Here is a 27,431-nt window from a genome sequence, read left to right on the forward strand (position 1 = left end):
CTGACTGCAGTGGTGCTGAAGGAGGCAGAGGAGCGGGTGGAGATGTAGGGGTAGTGTTTGGTGTCCAGCTTATCATCAATAGCATCCTGCAGGGTGAGAAAAGTACAAAACAGATCTTTGTAAGCCACATTGTCTGCCTTATATACACGGACACACACACATACAAACACACTTGAATAGGGGCTTCACAGTTTGCAACACGTCTCTTAGCAACCGTGTGTGGTTGAATAATGGAGGTCCATTGAAGAATTGGCTTTGCACAAATAACGGGTTAAACACAGTCGATGACAGAGAGGCTGTTAAAATAGATGTTTGACTCAGGTTGTAGTGGGAGTGAGTCGACTGAAAAGTAAACAGTTCAACTCAGATGGATTCGCTTGCTGTTTAAGATTCGTGATTTAGGTTTGCATGAGGAAAAAAAAAAACATGTCTATAGTGGAGACAGCAGGTTAAGTAAAGCCCTTTTTATGTAAAAATAAATAACATATACAAAAATGTAGGATAGGTGAAATGGTGATTGAAGCCCTGCAGACACACCTCCATGATGTCCTTGACCAGTGGTGTCCAGCGGGACAGCTGGTAGGTCTGCTCGCTCACACGCTCCTTCCTGTCCAGCTTCTTTCCTCGGCGGAGGGTGGACTGACGATCGAGAGAAGAAACAAGGATAAATAATCATCGGAATCACCTGTGTGTCTCTCACACACACCAATCTGGAAACTGAACACAAACTGTTCTGTGAAACCGGCTTTTATCAGCAGCTGCATGTCACGTGTCCAGGCAGCCACTGTCAGTCAAGTACAATAGAAATGATGTTGCAGAGACGCTTGATTGTGAGAGGTAATCCATCACTGTAAACATTTAGTCATTTTCCTTCCTGTCAAAGTTATGTTACTGTTACTGTGGGTGGTAACTGCAGATTGATAGGAGGAGCACTCTGAGTTTGGTCATCTCTTGGATTGAAAATGTTTCACATTGGCCACATCAACAAATTTCCTCCCGGACTCGAACACACCATTGTGACAGACTTTGAAACAGTCTGTGCTTTAAACAGCTATGACATAATGCAGCATCAACAAGCAGCTACATCTACATTTCATGGAGACAGATTACCCATCTTAAGGAAACTGATATCCAGCACATAAACTGAAGGCAGAAAGTTAATAAAAACATGTTCAGTAATTCAAAAAGCTATGCTACAATATTGGAAATCAATGGAAGTCATGTAAAGAATCCACAGCTCCATTTGTGGTAAATGAAGCTGTAACAACAGCAACAATAGTGTGACTCTGTAAGTCTCATTACTATTAGGACATCAAAGAAGAGATGGTCCATTTACAGATAAGAGTAAAGACTGAGAGGGCACGTCAAAGCAAAGTGATGACTGATAGACCTACAGACTGAAAGAAAAAGCACAGAAGAAGAGACAGAAGAAAAACAGATAAAAGAAGACGGTTCAACATCTTACATCTGTGATGATGGGGACGCCCAGGTGAGCCATGTTGGTGATGATCTCACTGTCCTCAGGTGGGATCTGAGCATGCTGGATCAGCTTGTTCAGATTCTCCTCTGTAATACCTGCACACACACACACACACACACACACACACACACGTCATATTAAACAACTGCATGACTTGTTTACATTTAATATGTTCAACCTATTCTGTTACGAGGGGGAATTCATGTTTTGCTACTTGAGAGCAAAAATAAAATAATTTCAATTTGATATCACTGCACTTCCTGTTACTTAACTTCAGCAGCTTATTACAACAGCGCATGTCAGTGTTTTTCAGTCTTTTTTCTATCTGTATCTTGTGAAACATCATTTGCACAAGCTTGTGGTGGACAGGTGACTTGCTGAAGTTCACATCAGGCTGTAGTGGTTCCCAGGGTTCAACAGGGACCACTTCACCAGCATTGAAACAGAGTTTTATAAACTTAAGATTTGATGTCGCCTGTGGTCTCCTCCTCACCGTTCTTGAGGAAAATGTAGAGCAGGATGATGCGGATCTTGTCATATGTGCTGACGTTGGCGTCCAGCAGGATGGGCACAATAGCCCTCATGGGGTCTTTGATCTTCTCTCCCTCAGCGTCTGTTCCCATTGCCAAATCCTGCAACAGAGAACTCAGGTCTCATACAGTGTTTGTCATTCAGATGGTGTGAGAGGCACAAAATCCTCCAGGACACGTTTCCAGAGACTAAAGCAAAAGCTTTTTATTTTTGATTCAATAAAGGAAGCATTTTTAAGATGACTGCATAATTTATCTGTGTGTAAGAAACACATTTACAGTACAGTATGACATAGTGAAATTCATGTACAATGCTCTACTCTCATCGTTTCCTCTCACCTGTTCCACACGGCACAGCTTGTCCACTGTTCCCTGGTAATGCTTCATGCAGTCCTCAGCCAGCTGCAGGTGAGTGGAGTACTGGAGAAGACAAAACGCACAGACTCAGCAGACACACTCACTCACACACACACACAACCAGGTAAACGTAGAGGTGACCACACTTACCTTGCTGAGCTCCTTCTGGTACTGAGGCATCTTCTTCAGCATCTGGGACAGATCCCTCATTGTGGTCTGTTGAGACAAAAAGCAACACAGATTTACACGATAACACCTGAAACACCAGCGTGATGATGTCACCAACAGTGTAAGACATCATAAGATAAAAGACTAAATTTTTGGTAGCAGATATTTATATTTACATTGGTTTAATCACATAGTGAGTAGTTGTTGCTCGGCACTTGAAGGGTTTAGTTTTAAAAGTAAATGTCAACCATTTGGGAACAGAAACAGCTCATAAACATAAAGCAGCTCTGTTCTCAAGTCTTTCATGACCAGCTGGATTGAACTTAATAACACTGGATGATGAACTTCAAGGCAATCCTGTGCGGAAGTTCGCCCTTAGCTAAACATGTGTAAAACACTGAAACAAAAGATGAAAATCACAAAATCACAAACCTCAGGATTCATTTGTTTTCCTCTACCAACTGAAATTAAATAAGTGAAGACATAATATTCAACTCAATTCTGGTGAGATTTTCTGAGTCTATTCAAAGGAATAGTTCAACATGTTGGGAAATATGCTAATTTGCCTCCTTGCCAAGAGTTAGATTTGAAAACTGACACCACACCCATGTTTGTACTTTGAATATGAAGCTAGTTTTACAAGGCTATCTGTTTCCAGTCTACTGTAAATGCTATGCTAAGCTAATCACCTGCTGGTTCCGGCTTCATGTCCAATCACCAGACATGAGGGTGGTATCGATATACAGTATACTGCATATTTCCCAAAATGCATTACTATTCCTTTAGGCGAAAAGAGCTATTTCATATTACAAAGTTACTGAACATACACCCTGTTTATATACTGTCTAATCTAATAGTGTTTGACTCTTTTTTCCCCCCCACACTGAATTTGTTTACTTTGCCATGCACAAGCAATCAAAACAAGAATTCAAGAGTTTCTGAGAAATGAAAGAAAAGATCTTTCTTGTTAAATGATGCTGTTGTGTCAGTACTGTATGTTCAGACTCTACCAGTTTCCTCTTTACCTTCTCTCCAGTGTTCATCCTCTTGCTGGAGGAAAAGTCCTTCAGCTGGCGTGTCACTTCCCTGAAAGACAGAAACACACAGAGCAAAGGAGGCACATTAACACATGAGAGAAGTGTTTGAGCATTGCTTTGTTCAGTATCAACAGACTGATTGAACACATGTAGAAAGTGTGAAGAAAAACAGATGTACTCACTGGGACACCTCAGCTATGTGTTTGTGTCTCAGGCTCACCCACAGGTCATCGTCTTCATGCAGAAGCACTTCCTTCTCACGAGAGTCTCCGATGCCACTGGTCTCATACCTGAAGGAGAAAAAAAGACGTAATTAAAACTTTAACAAAGCCCTCACAGTCATTTATCTGTTTCGTCATTGTGTTTTTCGTACTTGTAGACGTCGTTTTCGATGGGCAGCAGGTCATAGCCCATGGCCTGGAAGGTGAGCTCATGCAGGACAGGTGAGACGGGGTCAAACGCCCTGTCCAGGATGATCAGCTGTGAGCGAGCCTTATCTGGACCCTACAGAGAGAGAGAGAGAGAGAGAGAGAGAGAGAGAGAGAACGAGATACAAGAATGACGAGAGAAGACAGAACAAATCAAAAAGCAGGAGCAAATGAACAAGCTGACCTCTCCCATGGTGGGGTCGTCAGCCTTGTAGGCGTCCAGTTTGTCTTGAACCAGCTGGGCCAGGGTGGCGTTGTCCTTGTACTCCCTGACAGAATGACGGACAGATGGACGCATGGTCAGATGGTCGGACAAATGGAAGCATATGGAGGCAGACATGAAAGGGCAGACATAAAAAATAATTGTGAAGAGGAGAGGGAAGGAAGACAAGATTGACGTTCAAACAGGCAGATGAGACAAAACAATAAAGAAAGACAGTAAAAACATTGACAGGTGTGTAACAGCTCTGTCCCTGCCGCAGGTTCCAGAGGACACTGGTCCCAAAGCGGAAACATTAATTTTGGTAACCATGCTGAATCAGTACTGTAACAGTCACATTTGCTGACTCTTTACGAAAACGGACATTAAATGATCTACAACGCCTTCTGAGCCTTTGCAGCACCATCAGTTTTCTCCTCCCACACATCTCTGTGCAGAAGCCTTTTGCATTAAGCACGTAACTGACAGCAACAAACAAAAGTCACGTCTATTTTACAGCAGCAGTCCAGCAGAAATGCATCATGATGCAAAACACATCATTAATAATGACACTAATATACAACTGATGTGTGTTATTAGACAGCAAAAAGTGTTCCATTTTTACCTTAAATAGACAAAATTAAATGGACAAATAGAAACGTGTCTTAATGTTCTTGGCTGAAATGACAGCAGAAAGCCTCAGTGAACCCCTCCTCACTGTAGCACCCATGACTCCCCTCAACACCTTATCTGTCCAAAACAGTTATTTCCTCGAATGCCTTGAGATGCTAATGATGACCAGCCTGTACCCAGGGCTGCTCCCTGCTGCTCACCCTCGGTATCTGACGGCAGGGTACTCCTTCAGGGTGGCGCAGAGCGTGGCCAGCTGCTCAGCCAGCCTCTCCATCACCGGGTTCTTCAGCTGGGTCTTGTGGGGGCTGTAGAAACTGTGGAAGGCATCTGGATTGTCCAGAGAGTACACCTGCACACACATACACGCGTGCGCACACACACACGCTCACACACACACACACAAACACACACAAACACACACATTTACACTTTGCTCCAACAGAACTGTTTGCTGCTTTCCTACTGTAGCTGATTGAAGCTTTTTCACCTTCTTCTCTTATGTAATGTGCACAGTCATGTGTATTTGACAGGAACTGATTCCATGATGCAAACGTTGATTTCACCATGACAACAGATTATATTAATCATACAGTGTCTGTGTGAAAGTCAGCAGGTCAGTGTGGAAGGACTCTTGTATATCGTCTCCTCTGTCGTTATCTCTTCTCCTCTCTTTGTTTTTATGCTCTTTGTTTTGACACTTATCACTTCTCTAATAATAATAACTAATCGCTTCTCCTTTGTCTGCCTCCTCTCCTCTCTCATTCCTTTCCTCTCTCATTTTCTTTCCTCCTCTGTGATTTTCTTGTTCCTCGGTTTTTCTATCCTTTTTCCATGTCTCCTTTTTTTCTCCCCTCCTCCCTTTTCCTCTCCATTCATTACCTTGTTTGCTCTCCTTCTCTCCTCTCTCTCTCATCTTCTCTGCCTGCTCTCCTAACTTCTTCTCTTCTCCCCTATGTCCCCTTTCCTCTCTTCCTATTTCAGTTTCATCTCCCCTCTCCTCTTATTCCTATTTTCTCTTCCTCTCATTTCCTCGTCTTATGCCTCCTCTTTTCTCATCTTCTCCCTTTGTCTACCTTCCTCTCCTCTCTCCTAATCTATTCCCTCGTTTCCTCCCCTTTCCTTATTTCTCTTCTTTTTTCCAATCCTCCTCTTTCTCCCCTTGCCTGTTTATTTTTCTCCTGTACTCATCTTTCCTTGTTTCCACTCCTCTGATTTCCTCCTCTCTTCTCTCCTGCATCACTCACTACCACTCCCTCCTCCCATCCCATCTGTCCACGGTCACATGACCACACTCCTGCGCTGCAGAAGGGTCCCTACGTTCGCCTGGCTGCCATTGGCCACCGCCTCCTGTGTGGATCCTGACTCATCCAATGGGGAAAGAGCATCAGCTTGTGGGGGTGGGGCTTTAAGGCAGCATTTTGCCTGGAGCAGAAAACCACTGACTCTGAATTAATTATAGTAGACAGGAGGGGAGCAAAGCATTGTGGGCCGAGCAGCATCTTCAGATAGTGAGAGGGTAAAGGATGGACAGAAGGAGAGGTGACGGAGATAGAGAGGGGAGGATGAAGGGAGGGGGAAATTAGGAAAAAATATGGTCAGGGGGAGGGAAAGAATAAATATAAAAAGAAAGTAAATAAGAGGAAAAAATAAAAAGCTTGGTGCAAGTGGTGAGCAGAGAGAGTGCAAGCGACGTGCAAAGGCAGGGATGGAGGAATGGCGGGATGAAAAAAACAGAGGGAGGGAGGGAGGGAGGAGGAAAGACATGATAGAGGCAGGAATTTGGAAATTTGGAAATTTAGCAAGGGTGGAGAGGCAGGTGGGAGGGAGGGGAGGCGATGTGACAAGTGTGAGTGTTTCTGGAAGCGTCTGGCAGTAAACAGAGTGACTGGTGAGTCAGCAGCATTGTGCCAAGCCACCACCTGAGTGTGTGTTTGTGTTTCTCTCTCTCTCCCACTCTCCATCTCTTTTTATCCATCCCCGACGCTAACAACCCATAACCTCACTGTTGCTATTCCTGTCTGTGTCCTTTGCTGCATCTCTTTCCTCCCACCTGTCTTAATCGATCTCTCACTGCTCTTCCTCAAGCTTTCTATCTCTGAATCTCTCTCTCTCTCTTTCTCTCTCTCTCTCTCTCGCTCTCTCTCTGTGGTTTTCACTCACAACCACTAACAAACAATGAAAGTCAACCTTTCATTCACCGCCTTAAGAGGAAAAAAGAGGGGACAATAATTCAAGGGCCAGATGCATAAACGTCTCTCTCTCTCTCTCTCTCTCTCTGAACCATCTGTTTACATATTAATACTTCACTTGTCAATGAAAAGACCAGCAAAGAAGACATGCAATTTCTCTGACTGTGTCTCATTGACTCGATTCTGAAACAGCCCCCAGAACAGCCGTCACCATGCAAGACACACCTCACACACACACACACACACACACACACACACGACTGGATGTCTACCTGAGACTCGTAGGGCAAGAATGCGATGTTGATCTCCGTCAGAGTCTTTATGGTTTTGGAAGCGCGGCTCTTCACCAGCTCGTTGAACAGAGGATCAGGGCAGGCTGGAGAGGAGGGAAACAAATAGCAATAGTTTTAGTTTTATATTGTTTATGGCTGATTATTGTTCTCTCATCACGACCGAAACCTTTTATCAGAATGACGACAACTGAAGGAAAGCAGGATCTAAGGATATAATAAACAGCTATGTATTTTTGTGCAGAGGGGGATTCCAGTTGCAGTGAGGTTTTCAGAGGATGTTTGGTCACGGAAACACTACTGAGTTAACAATGTTGTGGGTGACACACGTCATTGATTTATGATGTTTGTTAGGAGATCCTCTCTTCCTGCGCTTCCTCAAACACACACTTGCCAGACTAGATTATGATTTCTAATATTATATGTGATGACTGACCGTTTAAACATTAACAGCCACAAAAATGTATTTGTCATCACTCAGGGTATACAAGAAAAAGAATCCAATCACATCGGCTGTTGGCAATTTCACAGGGTGACTATAGGACGATCTGACAATGGAAAAGATCGCACCACCTTCCCCAAAAACCACCACTCACCACCACTGAGAGCTCTAACAACTTTGAAAAAGTGTCCCTTCAAATACAGTACTGTGCAAAAGTTTTAGGCAGGTGTGCAAAAATGCTGTAAACTAAGAATTCTTTCAAAAATGGTAGTGTTAATAGTTTATTTTCATCAATAAACAAAATGCAGTGAATGAACAGAAGAGAAATCTAAATCAAATATCAATCATCATTTGGTGTGACCACCCTTTGCCTTCAAAACAGCATCAATTCTTCTAGGTACACTTGCACACAGTTTTTGAGATCCACAGATCTTGTGTGGATGTAGGCTTCCTCAAATCCTTCTGTCTGTTCATGTAATCCCAGACAGACTCCATGATGTTGAGGTCAGGGCTCTGTGGGGGCCATGCCATCACTTCTTGTTCTTCTATATGCTGAAGATAGTTCTTAATGACGTCGGCTGTATGTTTGGGGTCGTTGTCCTGCTGCAGAATAAATTTGGGGCCAATCATACGCCTCCCTGATGGTATTGCATGATGGATAAGTATCTGCCTGTATTTCTCAGCACTGAGGACACCATTAATCCTGACCAAATGTCCAACTCCATTTGCAGAAATGCGGCCCCAAACTTGCAAGGGACCTCCACTATGCTTCACTGTTGCCTGCAGACACTCATTATTGTACCGCTCTCCAGCCCTTCGGCGAACCAACTGCCTTCTGCTACAGCCAAATATTTCAAATTTTGACTCATCAGTCCAAAGCACCTGCTGCCATTTTTCTGCACCCCAGTTCCTATGTTTTCGTGCATAGATGAGTCGCTGGGCCTTGTCTCCATGTCGGAGGTATGGCTTTTGGCTGCAACTCTTCCATGAAGACCTCACCTTGGTAGCAGAGTTTGGCTGTTCCTCACCCAGTTTTAAGCCTCCTACACAGCTGTTTCTGTTTCAGTTAATGACTGTGTTTCAACCTACATGTGAAATTGATGATCATTAGCACCTGTTTGGTATAATTGGTTGATCATACACCTGACTATAATCCTACAAAATCCCTGACTTTGTGCCAGTGTACCTATAAGAATTGATGCTGGTTTGAAGGCAAAGGGTAGTAACACCAAATATTGATTAGATTTTGATTTTTCTTTTGTTCGCTCACTTTGCATTTTGTAAATTGATAAAAATAAACAATTATTATTTATATTTTTGAAAGCATTCTTAGTTCACAGCATTTTTTCACACCTGCCTAAAACTTTTGCACGGTACTATATATAAAAAAAGCCAAAAAAACCTGCCTATCTGCCACTGAAACAGTGACAAGGAGAAAAACAAAGTGATACCAGGAAAGAAAACAAAAATATTACTAGATTGTACAAAGCAAAAAGCATAGAACACAAATAATAATAACAAGTAAAAAGGATGAATGACTTCATGACTTGCTGCCGAAGCAGCTCTTCCTGTATATACTCACAGTCGGTGAAGAAAACGTGGGCTGCCTTGTATTTAGCTGAATGAGGGTCTTTGAAGTCTCCGATGAGGGTGTGGACAGACTGAGGGAGGAGAAACAGAGTCAGACCGTCACGTTCTGCTGAGCATTGATCACAGTTATATGTGCAAACTTGATTAAGCTTATTGCCACCATGTTGCTGAAGCATTTACATTAACAGGATGAAGGCCTGAGCTAAATGAATAAATCACCAGATTAAACTTGCTAGTCACGCCAGTTAAGCTTATAAGAATTGACCACAGAGACCAAACAGAGCAAAATTAATATTTACTTGTGAAAAAAACAACAACTAATAAAACAAAAACACTAATGTCTTTGAAGCAGCAAAAAATGGGAAAACCATCAGATTAAAACACACTCTTTATATTTTTATCTAACTTCCTCTATTGCCAATTAAATAAATTGTTAAACTTTATATCTTGTCATGCTTTATTTAATTTATTGATTTGCAATTATTTATCTTTCTTTCATTATAGTAACCTATGGGTAAACCATTTGTTTTTTTGTTGTGTTGTATATTATGCTTAAGGTACATTGTGAAACTTCTACAATCTGCTTTGGTAATACTGTAATTTAGTGTCACCAAACTAATTTGAATTTGAAAGAGCAAGAGAAAAAGAGAGACCACGGAAAGAAAAACGCGTGTGATCTGTCTCGACTGAGTCAACAGCTGTGCGTCTGTCACTATGACTGACAGAGAGGGAGGGAGCATCCTTACCTTCTCTGTGGGTGTAATCAGGTAAATGGCTTCCAGGCTGGGAAGAGGCTCTCGCCGCTTGTTGATGTCCTCCACGACTAGAGGGACAGAGGGAACAAACATGTATGTAAACAGTTACAGTGCTACATACACAAGCAGACTACAGGAAAGTGTCACGGTCCAGAGAAACGATAGTGTGTGACCGTCGTGTCTTACTGGTGATGCCCTCTGTCATGATGTCTGTCATCTTGCAGCAGGACGACAACATCCTCATGCTCAACTGGTCCACAATCAGCGCCTGGCAACAGGGGAGAAGACAGTGACTATACAAACACACTTTATTACTTCTATTACATGTGGCTAACAATAAAACTGTCTCATTCGATTGAAAGCTCTACAGTAGGGACATTTTGAGGAATTTTGATTTACCTGATGTTCACTGGTGGGAAATGTCAAGGTAAAAGTCTTTAGCCTGCTAATGAATAGTCAGTTTACTACAGTTACTATTTACTATGGTACTATGGTGTGGTGTACGCACTCTCTGCCAGTTTACTTGAACCTTTCACCTGTACATGTTTCATACACTGTTCATGTCTTTTTTTATTTTGCTTGTTTATCTTTTTTATTTTCATTTTTCCCCCTGTTGTCTTTGTCTGTGACTTAAAACATTTCTTGGAAAAACATGATGACAACAAAATCTTAACTGGACTTTGTTTGGAATATACCCTGCAGTGTCTACTGCAATTATCCATTGAATCAAGGCACACAGGTTGTAATTTACAGTGATATGAGCGCTGGCCACAATCAGCTCAATTTCCTGCTGAAACAATCATGGAAAAAGCAAAAATGGCAGCTTGCATGTGACGTGCAATATCCAGTTCAGTCAGCAAGCTGCTGGATTAGAACTTAGATTTGGAATTTTGTCTTAAGTCTTGATAAAAAAGAATATCCCACACACTGCTCTTGCTCAGCATCACAATTTATTGATCATCCTAATGTTTCAGTCTCTCTAGACCAGGGGTGTCAAACTCAAATACACAGTGGGCCAAAATTTTAAAAAATGGTACAAGTCGAAGGCCGGACTGGTTCAATGTTTATTGAGAACTTGCAAATGACCTTGTTGAATGAATTGAACCTGAAATTAACAAAGCCTGCAAAGCATATAACGACATTAATCATAAAATAAATTTTAAAAATCAGGTGTATTCACTTTTTATCTGGAGCTTTCCATAGTAATTTCTAATGAAAACATTTCCCCACAGGCCAACAACAGGCAAAAAAATAATTCAGAGAAAAATGAAGTGTCTGTAGCAGCAAGAAAAAAAGTGCAAAAATGAAACATGCATTAAAGCTCAGTTTGCCACTCTGTGGTGCACAGTAGTCAATACTTGAACCTGGAACTGACAAAGCTTATAAGACAGTTTGTACCTAAAAACAACAACAACATTAAACATTAAATACAAGAAAAATCATTTGCATTTATTTTCTAAAGCTCTTTCTGCAGCTTTTCTGGATTAATTTTTAACTGACAACATTTTTCTACAGGCCAACAACAGCCAAAAAATAATTTCCTTGTAAGAAAAATCAAAATGTCCTATAGCAGCAATAAAAAAAGAAACATGCATTAAAGCTCAGTTTACTGCTCTGGTGGATGCTCACTTGTCTGAGCCAGATACTAGGTGTCTTATCTTGGATGCAAGTTCATCAATGTTAGGCGTCAGGCTTTGAGCTGAGGAAATCCTCAGGACTGAGTGAAGGTGTTCATCAGTAAGACGACTCCTGGTGTATGATGCAATGATACGCTGTCAGCTCACCTGCGCCGTTTTCCTCCCGCATCTTCTCCCGGACCCTCCCCACCAATCCACTCTTTTGACCGCACATCGCGGGCGCTCCATCTGTCGTCAATCCCACAAGTTTATCCCAAGGCAGCCCCATTTCACTAACACACCTGGATACCTCTTCAAACAGATCTTTCCCCGTAGTTGTGCCATGCATTGATATTAATCCCAAAAGTTCTTCTGTTACACACAGACTTGAGTCCACTCCGCGGATAAAAATTGACAGCTGGGCAATATCTGAAGTGTCGCTGCTCTCATCCACAGCTAGGGAGTATGCGATGAACTCTTTTCCCTTTCCCACCAGCTGTTGCTGTAGATCGGTGGAAAGCTGATTTACACGGTCAACAACCGTGTTTCTGCTCAGGCTCACATTTGAAAACACTTGCCTTTTATCTGGGCACAAACGGTCGCACACTTTCATCATGCAGTTTTTGAAAAATTCCCCCTCGGTAAAGGGCCGGGCTGATTTTGCGAACTCTGCTGCCACAATAAAACTAGCCTTTACAGCAGCCTCACTTTGTGATTTGGCTTTTGTGAACATACCCTGCTGTGACATCAGACTTCTTTTCATCTCTTCTACCTTCTGCTGCCTTTGTTTCACGTCCACGTGTTTGTACCTGTCTTGGTGTTTTGTTTCATAGTGTCTTCTTACGTTATATTCTTTCATTACAGCCACGCCGTCTCCGCACACAAGACAAACAGCTTTGCCTTTTATATCTGTGAACATATACTCTGCCTCCCAACTGCCTTGGAAACCCCTGTTTTCAAAGTCCACCTTTCGTTTAGCCATTTTTGGGGAGAGTAGTAGCTGACAGTTGACCACAGGTGCTCCATAGGGATGCTGATGACTGAGTGGGCAAGGACTCGCGCTCGCGGGCTCTCGAATGACGTGCGAACACGCTGGCAGTGCATTGTGGGATTTGTAATGTATTAGCGGCGCGTGCGGGCCAGCTCTAATAGTGATTAGATATTATCATGCGGGCCAAAGATAATTACATCGCGGACCGGACTTGGCCTGCGGGCCTTGAGTTTGACATATGTGCTCTAGACCTTCGTCAGTGGTAACTTCAACACTTCTAACAACCATGATCTTAAATAAATAATACTCCAATTATCTTGTGTGCCCAGGTGTGGGGCAATTATTCTCCCAAGGGAGTGTCGTCCAATCAATGACAGTGATTTGTGTGCACTCTTTCATATTATATTCAACATATATATACATGGAAGAGAGAAAGAAAAAAATATATAAATATACAAAAACAGTGAGATATCACATGATCAAATCTATTGATGAAATCTATTGAAATCTTTTCTTTTCCAGAATGCACAATATCAAATATTTATGTCAAAATGGATCAAATACACTTTTACACACTTTTGTCACCAAACAAACTGTGGAAAACGTGACGAAGCTGCAGGGTTTTAATTTGATTTGATTTGATTTGATTTAAGTGCTACAACACTTGTCTGGGTGACATGGCACTAAAATATCAGGATGCAGTCTTCCACATCGCTATTAGACCCAGAACTTTTTATCTCTAGCATTTTCTCCTAAATGTGAACTTCTTACCTTCCATTCTCCCTTCTTCTTCACCTTCTTGATTACATCGTTCATAATCTCTGTAAAAGAGAATAAAAACAAACACCATCAGGAATCTGAGGGATGCAAGATGATCTGATGAGCGAAGATGTTTTAATGTATTTTGTAAACAGGGAATACCCATGAATAGACACAAGAATACAAGAACAGGTGCTATTTCCCCCAAGTAAGCTAATACCCCACCTTCACAACTCCTTCATATTCATTTGAACAAATGTTGACTTACAATAAATAAATAGACATCAGGGGGACATACCGTGTATGACAACACCTGCAGGCCTGATTTCTACCACAGTGACAGCTGATGTTATATCATTTGTTGTATCCAAAGAAAGATTTTCATTTTTATTTCTGAATGATATTTCTGTCAATATTTTCAATTATATTGGAATCACAAATTCATAATTACAATAATCCATATGTCTTAAATACATATACTGCAATCATAATGCTAACCATGTTCTAAATATGGAGAACAGTCATGCTAAGAAAATAACAAAAATAACTGTATTTAGGAATAAACTAAAGAATAAATACACATAGAAAATCCTTCAAAAAACACTGACAATCATCAGCAACATGTTATTATTTTCCTGTAGATGTAAAAAGTAAAAAAGTAGACAGTAAAGTACTGCTATGAGATATATTTTTTTAGTAGTTTTAGGGATAACATGATTGAGTCAGAATCAATGAGTTTATTCTTACAAGTCTGGATTGTATTAGTCTACAATAAAGTATAAAAGCATGATTAAAAACCAGTGGAAATAACCAACATTTTTCTGTCCTACTGGTATAGGTTAATAAATCCCATAATGCAATTCTTTCACTGGAGGAAAATAACGTGACAAAGTCAAATATGGCCTGCAACAAGGTCACTGAGCACAGATCTACACGAGTGGAATAAATCCTGTTGATGAGGAGTGATTAAAAACTTCTGGGAAGTGATTCTGCTTTGATTTCAAAGATCTACATGTCGAAAATAATCTCATCCACTGCGAGGTCACATCGCGATGGCCATGTTTATACTGCAGCAACTGATATTGGCCTGATCATCGTGCCAGCAATCTGCCAGCCGTATTAGGATAAATCCATTTAGGGTGAATTACTGTTTAACATCATGCTGGATCACTGTGAATATAACCCGCTAAGCCCTTCGGCTGGTCGCTAAAACCTGAGGCCACAAAGATACTGATGGATTACCACAGATTAAAAAGGACTCGCACAGAAAAGATTACAGATCACAGAACACACATCGAGTAAAAATCAGGGATGTGTTTATTTGAGTCAGCGCTTGTGCTTTCTAAAAGAAAACATTAATAAAGTCTTCCAGGCGATGAAGACAGTAGCTGCTGATTGGCTCTTTTCACAGAAGGAGGGTGCAGCTGTAGGCAAGCAATAGGATAGATAGATAGATAGATAGATAGATAGATAGATAGATAGATAGATAGATAGATAGATAAATAGATAAATAGATAAATAGATAAATAGATAGATAGATAGATAGATAGATAGATAGATAGATAGATAGATAGATAGATAGATAGATAGATAGGATGGCTGAAAGGAAGGATAGAATGAAAATTAGGAAGCGTGACAAAAAGGATAGCTAGGATGGATGAAAAAAGAAAGGTTAGACAGATAGACAGACAGAGCTCACCTCCTGTGAGTCAGAGGAACTGTATCTGACCTCCTGTGGGACATATGGCCTAGGAATATTATTCTCACTAAATGACAGAGATTCCCTGACTCAGCTTCAGTCTATTCCCAGCGTCTTCTGTGTCCTGTTCATTTAGCTGCTGTCTCAGCAAAGCAGCAGCAAATACAAAACCGAAGAAACTTTTATTTTATTAGGGAGCAAACACTTTGGATGTGGAGTTTTTGAAAAATCTGTTCTAAACGTTCAAAGTAACAGTTGTAAAATTAAAGCTCATGTTCATTCCTTAAAAAATCAACTTGTTTTTTTCATCCAGCGGCGCCTCTAGGCCACAGGATGGAGGCCACAAACAAAGCAGCGGTGGGGATATCCGTCACACGTGTTCCCTTTTCCTCTGCTGCAGCTGATGTGTTTTCTCTCGATCTGTGCTGCAGCATTTTTCTGATAGAGCTGCAAGAATGAAAATCTCCAGTCCCTGAACAAGTATATTATAAACTCATATTTAAAAAAGGTGATTAATTCATTTGAAATATGCCACACTCATTTATGTCCATAATAGTGTCTCTTACACATAGATGTCGATTAATTAACACCATAACTAAGATTTTCAATGGGCTGCTTTCATTACTACTTCCTGTTTTAACACCCCTGACAGACAAACTCTAGTCAGTGTTGTTGTTAGTCTCGGAGAATACATGTAAAGAGTGTGTTCTAGCCTATCATGTATGTTGTGTTGAATATTAAAGCTACACTGACATTATCTTTATAAAAACAATAACGGGTCAAATTATCAAAAGATGTCTCTTGTAGTGATGGACCCACAGAGAAGTACCACCCGGCTCTGCAGCTCCCTTTAGCACTACAGAGCATTTTAGCATCTTTTAGCTCATTGTTTTGGTTTTCTGGCCCATTAACTTCACTCTCGTCACTTTTGTTCCCAGTAGCACCAGTAGCACCAGGCAGCAAATAAACTCTGATAAACCCTCTGTGTGATACTTGCCCTGAACTACAAAAACAAACAAAAATAGTTAGCTAGTGGCTAACTGCATCTTTTAGCTAGCTAGACACAGTTAGCAACTAGCTAACAGTTTCTGCAAAAATAGTGGAGCATTTAACAGCTACAGGGACAGATATTTTATATAGAGGTTGGTGGAGGCCAAAACCAGAGCTAAAAGGAGAGTAAATATTGGTCTTGAATTGATCAAGAGAATGATGTTCTGTGTCTGCTGCATGAAGTCGCTCTGTGTGAATTGTTCTGCACAATTTTAAAGCCCCATTTAATCTACCTGACTGTGTGGTCATGTGCAAACTGTCTTGAGCTGATTTTTCAGATCACAATATAGTTTATCTTATTTTTGGTCAAATGTGAAAGGTTTTATCTGTCTAGTTTAATGTAGACAGCCGAAATAGTCTGCAACCTCAGGAATTGTGTGACATCTTTCAGCAAAACTATTTATCTTTACTGTCTTCAATAATGAGCTGTGATTACATTGATCCATATTTCCAAAGCTATTCTCTCACTCCCCTCTTTCATCTCCTGTGTTAGCTTCACTAAGTCATGTAAACAATGAAACTATGATGATGAAATAGTGAAGTACACACACTCGTAACTGATAACTGGGAATGGAGACAGCACTGTAGATTTTTCCTTTCTGACCTCCAGATAGAGGCACAACAATACAGACACACACCAGTCAGACAGAGGGGAAGGGACCTGAACAAACACAGCGCAACAGCTGTGTCAACCAAACAGGCAGAGTGGTACAAACATACACACACACACACACACACACACACACACCCCTTTGGTGTCTCATATGCTCTCTTACATCCAGTTTAACAGGATACACATCCTCATGGCGGAGCAGGGAAGAAAACGAAGACAGAGCGAAGGCATAACAGGATTTTACTGTCAGAATTTTAACATAATCTAAAAGGGTCTGATAAATTTAAAAACCACATTGTAATATACCTTCTTTTTTTTTAAAATTTAAGGACACCAAGCAACAGGATTCTTTTTTTTCAAATTGACCACACTCAGAGAATCTCACCCACATTTAGCCATAATAAGAAACTGTGTGATGTGTTACTGTACATGATATTGCTGATTAGGTCAATGTACTCTCCCAGCCTTGACGCGACATGCGGCAGTGAAGAGCTGGCAGTTTCTCCCTTTGACTCGTGGTTCTCCCCCTTCAGGGACTTTCACCTATGAGTACATGACCCATTTTTTTTCTCTGGATCTACGCTTCACCGTAGCATCACTCCCGAGAGACGCTGACACTGACGATCTTAAAGAGACAGGCAGACATTTCAGCCGGGCTCGTGCTGAAATACAAGGACAGCCTTCACCGTGGCTCAGCTGAGAGACTTTTTTTGATTTTGTTAGACAGAAAAACACTTGAAGCTTCACTTGGAGGGTCTCAATTTCTGTGAAAAACAAAGGACACATGAAGCCACATCGCTATCATTGTCCATCAATAAAACTCTGCTAGTAATGGGTGACAAGGTGTCATAGAGATATGCAGAATACTGTAATGAACAAAATGGAGGCAAAAAACATGGGTGGTATTTTGCCTGAGACCATTATTTTCTATATTGAGACACTATGGATATGTTATTGTGTTTAACATGGAGCTGAAATGATTAGTCAGTCGGTTTATTAGTTGCTTCACTGAAAATCAAATAAAAATGTATTATTGTTTGTGTTTTATGTGATTGGAAATTGATTACAGTTAGGTTCTTGGACCATTCATCCAGCAATTTAATCAGTTTAAGACATCTCTTTAAGCTCTGGTAACTTGCTGTAGACATCCGTCATTATGCTTGACATTAATGCAAATAATCAACTGATCAATCAAACTGATAGTTGAAATAATTGTTAGTTGCATCCGCTGTTTAAATGACGATCCTGCAGTTCAATTTACGCTTAGCAGTTAATTAAAATCAAATACATTCAAAAATGTAAACCGGTGATAAAAGACTACATGAGAGTACCGATCTTTAAACCAAAAGCTTCTCTGCTATTCACAGCCTGGTCAGACTGGCCTGCAGTTACATAACAACCTAACCAGCCACAACCAGCATAAGTGGGTTGTAAGAAAAGCAGAAGAAGATCATGAGTTTGGAGCTACATTAGACTCCCACATATATCCAGTCACAGGTCAGAGGTCATGTTGGCTGAGGAGAGGTCATGAGGAGCCTTTCCTATGACCTGAGATGATGTGCAAGAGCAGAGATGAAGCAGAGTCATGAGACCTGAGTGCAGACACTCCGAAATTCTCCTGCCACAGATACTGTATAATAAAGTTTTTTTTTTTGGGGCTTTTTGTGCCTTTAATGGACAGGACAGTAGAGAGACAGGAAATGGGGAGGCAGAGATGACACGCAGGAAAGGGCCGTCCGAAGCGGGAGTCGGCCAGCTGCAGCGAGGACTGTAGCCTCTATATATGGGGCACCTGCGTAACCCACTGCGCTACACGACGCTCCACAGATACTGTATATTAACAGTAGTGGACTGATCTCTGGTGAACGTGTTGACTCTCATAGACGTACCTCAGCACAGCCTGAAAGCTAAACAAACAGGGCGCGGACCTAGCAGTGTTGTGAAAGCATCAATCAACATCAGCATGACAACACAGCAAGGATCAACATACTAATATACATCTCATGTCAGATCATCACCTACTGAGACATAAATATTTGGTGTGTAAAGGCATGAAGATATTCTGTGTTGGCACAGGCAAGAAACGAGACGTTCAGGCCAGGTTGCATGCAATACACTTGTAACACACATGGAGTTGTCAGCCACCTTTGTTCACCTGACAGCTTCGGACAGGAGCTTCTCTGAGAGGATCTGAGGGGAAACTCAGATGAACAGCTGCCATTATCTATCAACAGAAGTCACTAATGCAGCAACAACGACCCAACATTTTCACACAAAAAATGCCACTTAAGAAATGTCAGTTTAAAAAAGCTGCACAGATTAACTATCTCTCCATATTTTCTAATCATAATTAGGTTAGTGACAACAGTTGACAAAATCAATTTCACAAAACATGGTGCTGTGAAACATCTGCTCAACATCAGACACATCTCTAAACTCCAAACTTGTTTTCCTACATAGGAAATTAAGAATACATAAAGAGCCAATGAAGACATATTAATTGAAACCCTGCATTACATTTTCATTATGTCTCAAATATAATAGTTTTTGAGTATTTACATGACAAAATCCATCTTTGTTTTCTTTCCCTGGACGCTGGAATATTTTTGTTGACTCATCATGCACTCATAGACATATTCATTAATGTTTCCTGACAAATCTAATCTGGAGCATCTCGCTAACCCCTTCCATCAAATTACTTCGCTTTGGTCATCCATGCTTGTGGGCCATAGTATCTAGCGGAGCAATATTGTGTGTCTGCATGTCAGAAAAACTGTATATATCCAGAGGAGTGTGGTTGTGCTCCATTTTATTCATTTCTCCCTTGTTCACAGACTCCTGATCTAACAACACAGGTGAGGAAGTGTGTGGGGGTGGAGGCCAATAGTCCTCTACAGAGACTCCCAACTCACTACAGCGCACACATTATGAGCAATCAAATAAAATCCCTGAACAATTTAATCAAATCCCTCTTGTAATTATACCCCAAATATTCCATTTTAATCTGAAATACCTCACATTATGGAAACTAAAGATACCTTTTCACTGTCTTTAAAGACTAAATGTTTATCAAAAGGGTCAGTGGTTAATCATTTTACTAAAATCATATAATTAATGCAATGAATTAATTCATAAATTCAAGGGGTGTTTACTGTGTCCTCTTTTTAAGCGTTCTCTGCGGCGCTTGCGGTGCACTCTAAATGAAGCTGGGAAACAATTCATGGTGGTGAAAATGGCAGACAGTATATAACAGACTGTAAGAAAGCAAGTGATGCATTGTGATACCGCAGGCTGCAGCGACCTGGCTGGAGCTCTGTCTGACAGTCTGAGTGCTCTGCGGTCTCATCCAGCTCAGCTGTGCTGCTTAATGTACAGCAAAAAAAAAACAGCCAGAATTCACTATCAATTGTATTTTGCTTCTTACAGTTAGCATAACAACTTGACACATCACCATCATGTCATACTATCCTCTCCCTTTCCCTTTCTCCTTAATCTGCTTTCCCTCTTTCTGTTTATGTCGCTTGAGGACGAGAGCATCTTGGCCGACGCTACTTGGCTCTCGTACAGTGCTGATCTCCTATAAGTAGATATTTCTGTAACACTGTGTTAAATTTGCCTGTGCTGTATGTGTGTGTGTATGCATGTAAGAGGAGGATGGAGAGAGCGGTCACGTGCTGCCGAGAAGAGTGGGAGGGAGAGGACGTCTGCCAGCTCTGACACAGCACTCTTCCTCAGTGAAAGAGAAGGGGAATTCATTAAGATTATGAAGCACTGTAACCTTGCATTAGAGAGCTCTATTTCAGCCAGTTCTTCATGCTCTGTAAACACTGCGACATGACATTTCGCCATGGATTTATTTGAGTGTGAGTGTGTGCAGCGTGCCTGTGTATTTGTTGTGTGTGTGTGTGCGTGTGTGTGTTCTATGTAGGCCCAGGGGCTGCAGGCACTGCGTCAGACACTGAACCCAGACAAGTGTGTGACGCTCTGGTTCAGTGATGCTTCCAAGGTCAGCAATGCTTTGTATGTGTATGCGTGTGTGTTCATCTGTAAGTGTGTATGTGCAAATAAGTGCATGTGTCCTTCTCTGCTTAACCTTCCTCCTTCCTTCTCTTCACAAAGCCCTGCACAGAGAGGCATAAATACACACCAGCAAGGCCAACACTTTGTGAAACCTGCTTAATTCCTAGCAATGAGTAAAATGAGAAGATCGGTGTCATTCCCAAATCTTTGTTTTAGGTGCAGAACTGGAGTCAGGACATACGTAGCCTATCTTACCATAAAGACTGGAAACTGGGAGAAACAGGTAGCCGCTATATAAGGCTTAAAAATGTACCTACCAGCACCTCTAAAGGTCGCAAATTAACTCTCTCATGTCTTTGTCTGTCTCATTTGTTTAATCTGAACATTAAGATAAATTTAAAAATTACAATTTTTGGTTTTAGGGGGTGTTACATGTTGGAGATAACCGGTTTATCTGCACCACAGGGTTTGATTTCGTTCTTTGTACAGGAATGATAAATCTGAATCTGGGGAAGACTTTGGGAAGCTGCACAGTCACTGTTACCAGCTGTTGTTTACCAAGAAACTGAACTTTGGACAGAGCTTGCTGTTTCCTCCTGCTTCCCGTCTTTATGCTAAGCTAGGCTAACTACATTCTGCCTGTACTTAAAGAAGCTGTTTGCTTTGCTATTGCTTCAGCCAATGTTAGCATTAACAGCTGTTTACTTACCAGTCTTGCCAAGAGCTTCAGCCATTGTTGTGTTTACAATATAAGATGTTATAATACGCCCTCTGAGCAGCCAAACTTCCAGACTAGACACTACAGTGAATCACTATCAGAAAGTGACGAGATGGTCCGCCCAGACCAGAGCTAGCTAGTTAGCATGCTAACTTCAGTAGAAGAAAAGAAGTGATAGAAATAGAAGCAAAACAAGAGAATTGCTTTCCACAGCTGGACACAGCTTCAGCAAGCAGACAAATTAAGTTTGATGCTGAACTTGCAACTTTTCTTCTAGACTGGTAAATAAACAGCTGTTAATGCTAACGCTGGCTATGTAGCAACAGCTAAACTTGTGAATAGCTCCTGTAATGCAGAAACATGAGAGTGCTATAAATTTCCTCATTCTCAATAAGACAGAAAATGCAGAAAAGACAATAAGAATAAGAATACTTATTTAGTCTTACTTAATATACAGCACATACTCCTTACTAACAGTATCTAGTGTCTTTTCAGTTTAGCTCTGGATTCACAGACTTATCCTTGACCCATGAGAATAGTAACACAAGTGTGATATGCTTTGACAGGTTGATTTCAGGAATCTGATTAATACCACAAAGAGAAAATATGAGCGTATATGTTCACAGTGGTATTTAAGTTCAATAAAAAGCTACTGACGAGAGTCCTGTTGGCCGACTGGTGTAAGACAGTGACCGTGATATCGCAGGTTGTTGCTACACCTGTCTGTCTATCATCATCTCCTGTCAGCTCTCTACTGTGCATCAAATTAAGGCAAAAAATTTCACAAAAAAACACTTAAAAAAAAAAAACACAACTAATGTGCAGTGTAGCTGTGACAGCCAGAATAAAAAGCTACTACTTAACCTCATGCCATTTCAACCATTATAAGGTTACAATGAAGTTGAACAGGGTGATTACTGATGACTTCTTTATCACCTGAATGAAAATGGGCCAGTTATGATTCACATAGATATTTTTAACCCTCAGACTTACTGTAGTTACATCACTGTGTGCACATAAGTGTATAGCAGAGGATGTATTGGTAGCAGTATAGTTAGCTCAATTGATATATTTTATCTGTGGACAATCGCATTACTTGTACCTCTTACACAGCTACAGGATGATGATTAATATGTATGCTGAACGCCGGGTGTTGATTCAGCAGCACTGCATGTGCAGTATGAACCTCATGACCCTGAATGGAAATCAGCAGCTAAAGACAATGAATGAATGAAAGTAGGGATGGGCAACTAGACAATACAATTTATATTGTAGATGATATTAATTTGTCTGTGGTCAGAGAAATCCCACAATGCTTTATGGTTTTATTGGATTTACGGGAGTTTTGCAGAAATGTGATGAAGTATTTTGGTTTGTAAGTGATTTATTTCAGTTGATTAGCCAAAAACAGACATCTTCATCTGGTTATGTTATCTATAAACAGTTTCTCAATTAAATTTACAGAAAATCCACAACAGTACACATCAATACCATGATAGAAAATTACATATATTGTCGTACAAGATTTTCTCCATATAACCCACCTCTAAACAATGAATGAATGAAAGATGGGACTTGATTCCTTGGGTAGACATAAAATAAGTCAGAACGGCACAGAATAACACGAACACCTGCATAATATAATGATATCCAGTACAACAGGACTGAATGCATCATACAGTACAAGTGTTCATCTCCAGAACATCAACTACTTAATATTGTTTCTTTGTAATCACAGGAGTGTAATTGCAGCACCTCCTCAGGTTCATCAATCTGAGCAGCAGCATCATTTCGAAATAAATCTCCTCCAGCTCAGGTTGTTGGTGACTGATGAGAGCCTCTCCTCATCCACCCTCATTTTCCTTCTGTTGCTCTCTGGGACTGATGCTCATATACAGTCATGAAAGGGGAGGGTGAAGCTCTGCTTGCTGCCCATCCCCCCTCCTTCATCCTGGCTGCTATATCCACTGCTGCAGAGAGGACCCATGATGGTGTCGCCCTCCCTCTCTGCCCCCACCACCTCCACCAATCCCATCCCTGCTTCACCTCAGCCAAACAGAGCACAGGTGTTGCCTGCTGCGTCCCTGCCTTTACCTACTGGGAAACATTCACAGAGTGTTTACGTTGTTCTAGAAAGGACGCTCCACTCCACAATGGGAGCCTGCATGTGCCCGCCTTTAGTTTTACAAACCGGGTTATGTAATTGTCAGTTACAAGGCCTTAAATAATTAAATAAAGCAGAACATGCACGGATATTTGGCATGTGAAGCTGTATTGTGTAACACTGTAGGTGCTCAGATGATATCATTTCTATGAAATTTCTGTCTCGTAATGTGATGCATAAAAATGCAGGTCTGTGCTCCCATTAATTCTAATTCTCAACTACAATATAGCACTAGGCCAAACACTATTCCCCAGTCATCTATTAAAAGATCTGCTCTAACTCCACAGCATGACGGGCCAATAATTCTTATCATGACAATATGATCATATCATGTTTTACACAATTTCATTGGTAAAAATTACAAATGAGCAAAATAAGTTGATAGAGTTTTTGGTTGAGACATGTGAATGGGTTTTTCAAATCACAGGCACTATATAATTTCTTCTTTTTTTTTTTACATGGTGTGACATTATAATACTTTTATAATATTTTTTCATATCCTCCAGCACTGCTCATTCACAGCTAATCATAACAATATTTCATTATATTTATTATATAATTTTATACTTTTGGCTTCAAAGTGAATTTGCATTTTTTTTTTTGGGGGGGGTGGGGGGGCGGGGGGGGGGGGGGTTGTAATAATTGGTGTTGAGGATAAGGTCTTGCTCGCATGTGGGAGGTCTGATTCCTGGCCAGAGCACAAACCTTTTCACCCTCCATCATATCATATCACAGCAGTGTGTGTGTGTGTGTGTGTGTGTGTGTGTGTGTGTGTGTGTGTGTGTGTGTGTGTGAGACGAAGGAGGTGGATGTGTATCAGTGTGGGGGTGGGGGCCTAAAAATTTGCAGCAGTACCCATGACAAATGAAACACCAATGAGCCTGATGAGATTTGGGAGATGTACAGATTCAATAGGCTATTCTCACTGACAGGGAGTGAGACATTACTACAGAGAGGCCGTGTGGATGTGAGTTAGTGAAATGTGAAACCGAATCAATAAGACGAACACCAGATATCAAGTGAAGCAGATCCTGCAGCACGGGCAGGGCACGTTACCAAAAAATTAGGAAAACATGCAGCTGAAGAAATCACGGCAACCATCACTTATATATCAGATACGTGCCTTCACACCGAGTGGTCTCTGTGAGGCTTTACTGTGAAGGCCTGTCTGACATTATCACGACCACCAACACTTGCACCCAGTTGACCCTCCTGAGGAGAATGGAGCTGCGCCTCCATGTTCAGGCCTGCATCAGCCCCACACACCGACACCGCAATAAATGATTCTTCATGACCAAATCAGACACTGGACAGTCGCGTCCACAGCGTCCTAACGACGCAGGATTACACAGACTGGCGCAACACCAGGAAAGGGCATGATGATGATGATGATGATGGTGGTGGTGATGATGATGATGAAAGGGCATTCACTGGTCGTTAGTGGACGGTAGCTCGTGTACAGATAATGCGGAATTTCTCGGGTAGCGGCCTTTCAAGCCAACTTTCCTCTTGGATACAATCCGCCATTAACGTGAACCACAGCTGACAGCAGTTCGTTTCAGCAGTGAGGCGCTCCGGTGGAGGAAGGGTGTTTTACGCAACCGATTCATGCTCCATCAGGGGGGTGAGGCACTGCTGAAACCAGGGAATCCCACGGATGGAAAGTGTTAATGTCCTATCACATTATAATCAATAGCATTGCATTAGATTATTGGCTATGATTAGCTATAGCCAAGGCGTGAGTCTGCAGCATCGTGTGGCACAATATTCATGCAAAAACACGGTTTATGATGCAGCTCCGAGGCAGCGCAGGTTATTCCTGAAATAAACGCTGATTGAGGCTAAAAGGGCGTATGTGGGCTGCCTTTCCCTCCAGGCTTTTTGCATCCTCATGGAGAATGCTGCCTACATTTTCTATCAGTGGGCCAATCACCGCTTGTTAGAGCCTTTTTCAGGTCTCCGCAGCCTGAAATACAATTGCGCATCCGCGCCGCAGCAGCCCGGTGTGACAACCCAGCCTCTGCAGATTACCTACAGCTCCCTTACTACACGGCTGTGTTTTACAATAGGATGCAATGAAGCACCAACAGCACCACCTTCATCATCACCTAGATGTACTACCAGCCGTCCGCATCCTGCTAAAATAACACACACAAACACTGCCGCATTTGCACACACACCTCACCACATTTAGAATAAAACAATAATAAAACAAATGATCTTACTTTCGCCGACCACCGCCTTTAATCCGATAGGTGCCATGATGCTGCTGAGTGCTGGACCGAGTGATCTCCCTCTGCTTCCTCCCTCTCTCTCTCCCTCTCTCTCTCTCTCTCTCTCTCTCTCTTCCTCTCCCCCTTCTCTCCGCTCACCTCACATCGCTGCGGAGGAGCCTCCAGTAGGAAACGTCACTGCGTATCCTTCCGCATCATCCCCTCGTTGGTGGTATTGGACGTTTGGCTGCGACTGCGTTTTATTAGCTTGAACTATTTACTGCAGCCGTCCTGGATTAGGTCTGTGTTATTAACAAAACACCATCTACAGCCTTCTACTTGTTCTTAAGTCCCCAACTTAATTTAGCCTATCCTATGTTCAGCCATCATAAAAGATGAGATGTTAGAGCCTACTTTCTAGAAACGTGCCATTCATCGAGTGAATATAAGTTAGTATGTATTTGCTTTAAATACCAGAGGGTGTGAAAACAATCACTATAAGCGTCTCTATATGTCATTTGTTTGGTTTTTCTTGTTTTTGGTAATTACTGACACTGTTTTAATGGGTGGAGATATGGCTGCTGTAATTATTGTTTTTATTCCTGATAAGTTCCCACAACCCAAGACTGTCTTCAAAACCCCTATTTTTCTTGAACAATGTCCAAAATAGTGATGTGAAACACAGAAAAGCACCACATCCTGGTACCAGACAGACTGAAATCAGTGAGATTAGAACTTTGCTTTATCACTGCAATCGTTCATTGAAATTGCCAATTAATTGAATGTTGATCAGCTAATGAAGTTATGACTGTTTCAGCACCAGTGGAGCTGACTCATGTTAAAGGCACAGTATGTAACTTCTGCTGCTAGGAGTCTCTTAATCAAAACAATAACAAAGAGGTGAATGAAACAGCATGGGATGATGGGAGTTGTTGTCTTCACCATTATTACCCTAAAGCTCAGTCTTTCAGGAAATCAATACTGAAGTTTTTACCGGAAGCCGAATTATCCGCAGGGATGTCCTCCTCTCCATAACATACGGACCAGAGGATTAAAACCAGTGAATGAATAAAGCAGGTTCACTTTTCTTTTTAAAAATTGAGTGATTTGCCCAAGCTCTTCTGCGGACACAGGAAGTCTCCAGCAGCTGGGAGCTGAGCTGACTAAAATCCTCCATCTGGTTAAGATATATAGTTGGTGTAAAAAGTGTATGTGGCTTACAACTAGATAAAAGTACATTTTGAGCTTCTGCCAGGCAACTACAATGCCCACAAATGCATGTGCATAGGGCACGCGACGTCACTGACAGCCGAGCAAATGAAACAGACCATTACCATGATAGAAATCACGTAGTTCTCTGGTTTGAGAATTGCTGGAAACATTTGGGATAATGTAAGTACACAACTCAAAAAATATATGACATAGGTGTAATGATTTTTAAACATTTTAATGTTGAAAAGTTACATATTATAGCTTTAATGTCAAGGCTA

At 41.4% G+C, this 27,431-nt stretch overlaps 1 protein-coding gene across 1 annotated transcript; it reads right to left on the reverse strand.

Annotated features, from left to right (window-relative positions):
* On the reverse strand, nt 1-26,040 carry stxbp1 (syntaxin binding protein 1; the record flags this gene model as incomplete). Its single annotated transcript, XM_022768005.1, has 17 exons — nt 25,954-26,040; nt 13,477-13,526; nt 10,285-10,366; nt 10,090-10,166; nt 9,336-9,414; nt 7,294-7,397; nt 5,033-5,181; nt 4,185-4,269; nt 3,946-4,076; nt 3,755-3,862; nt 3,561-3,621; nt 2,518-2,583; nt 2,350-2,430; nt 1,974-2,112; nt 1,466-1,575; nt 538-639; nt 1-86 (listed from the first exon to the last, which is right to left on the reverse strand). Coding segments are annotated over exons 1-17 (1,547 nt in total), but the record flags the coding sequence as incomplete, so codon positions are not given.
* Between the last annotated feature and the right edge of the window lie 1,391 nt (nt 26,041-27,431).

The sequence above is a fragment of the Seriola dumerili genome, unplaced genomic scaffold, assembly GCF_002260705.1.
Source record: "Seriola dumerili isolate Sdu_G_001 unplaced genomic scaffold, Sdu_1.0 BDQW01001387.1, whole genome shotgun sequence".
Classification (NCBI taxonomy): Eukaryota; Metazoa; Chordata; class Actinopteri; order Carangiformes; family Carangidae; genus Seriola; species Seriola dumerili.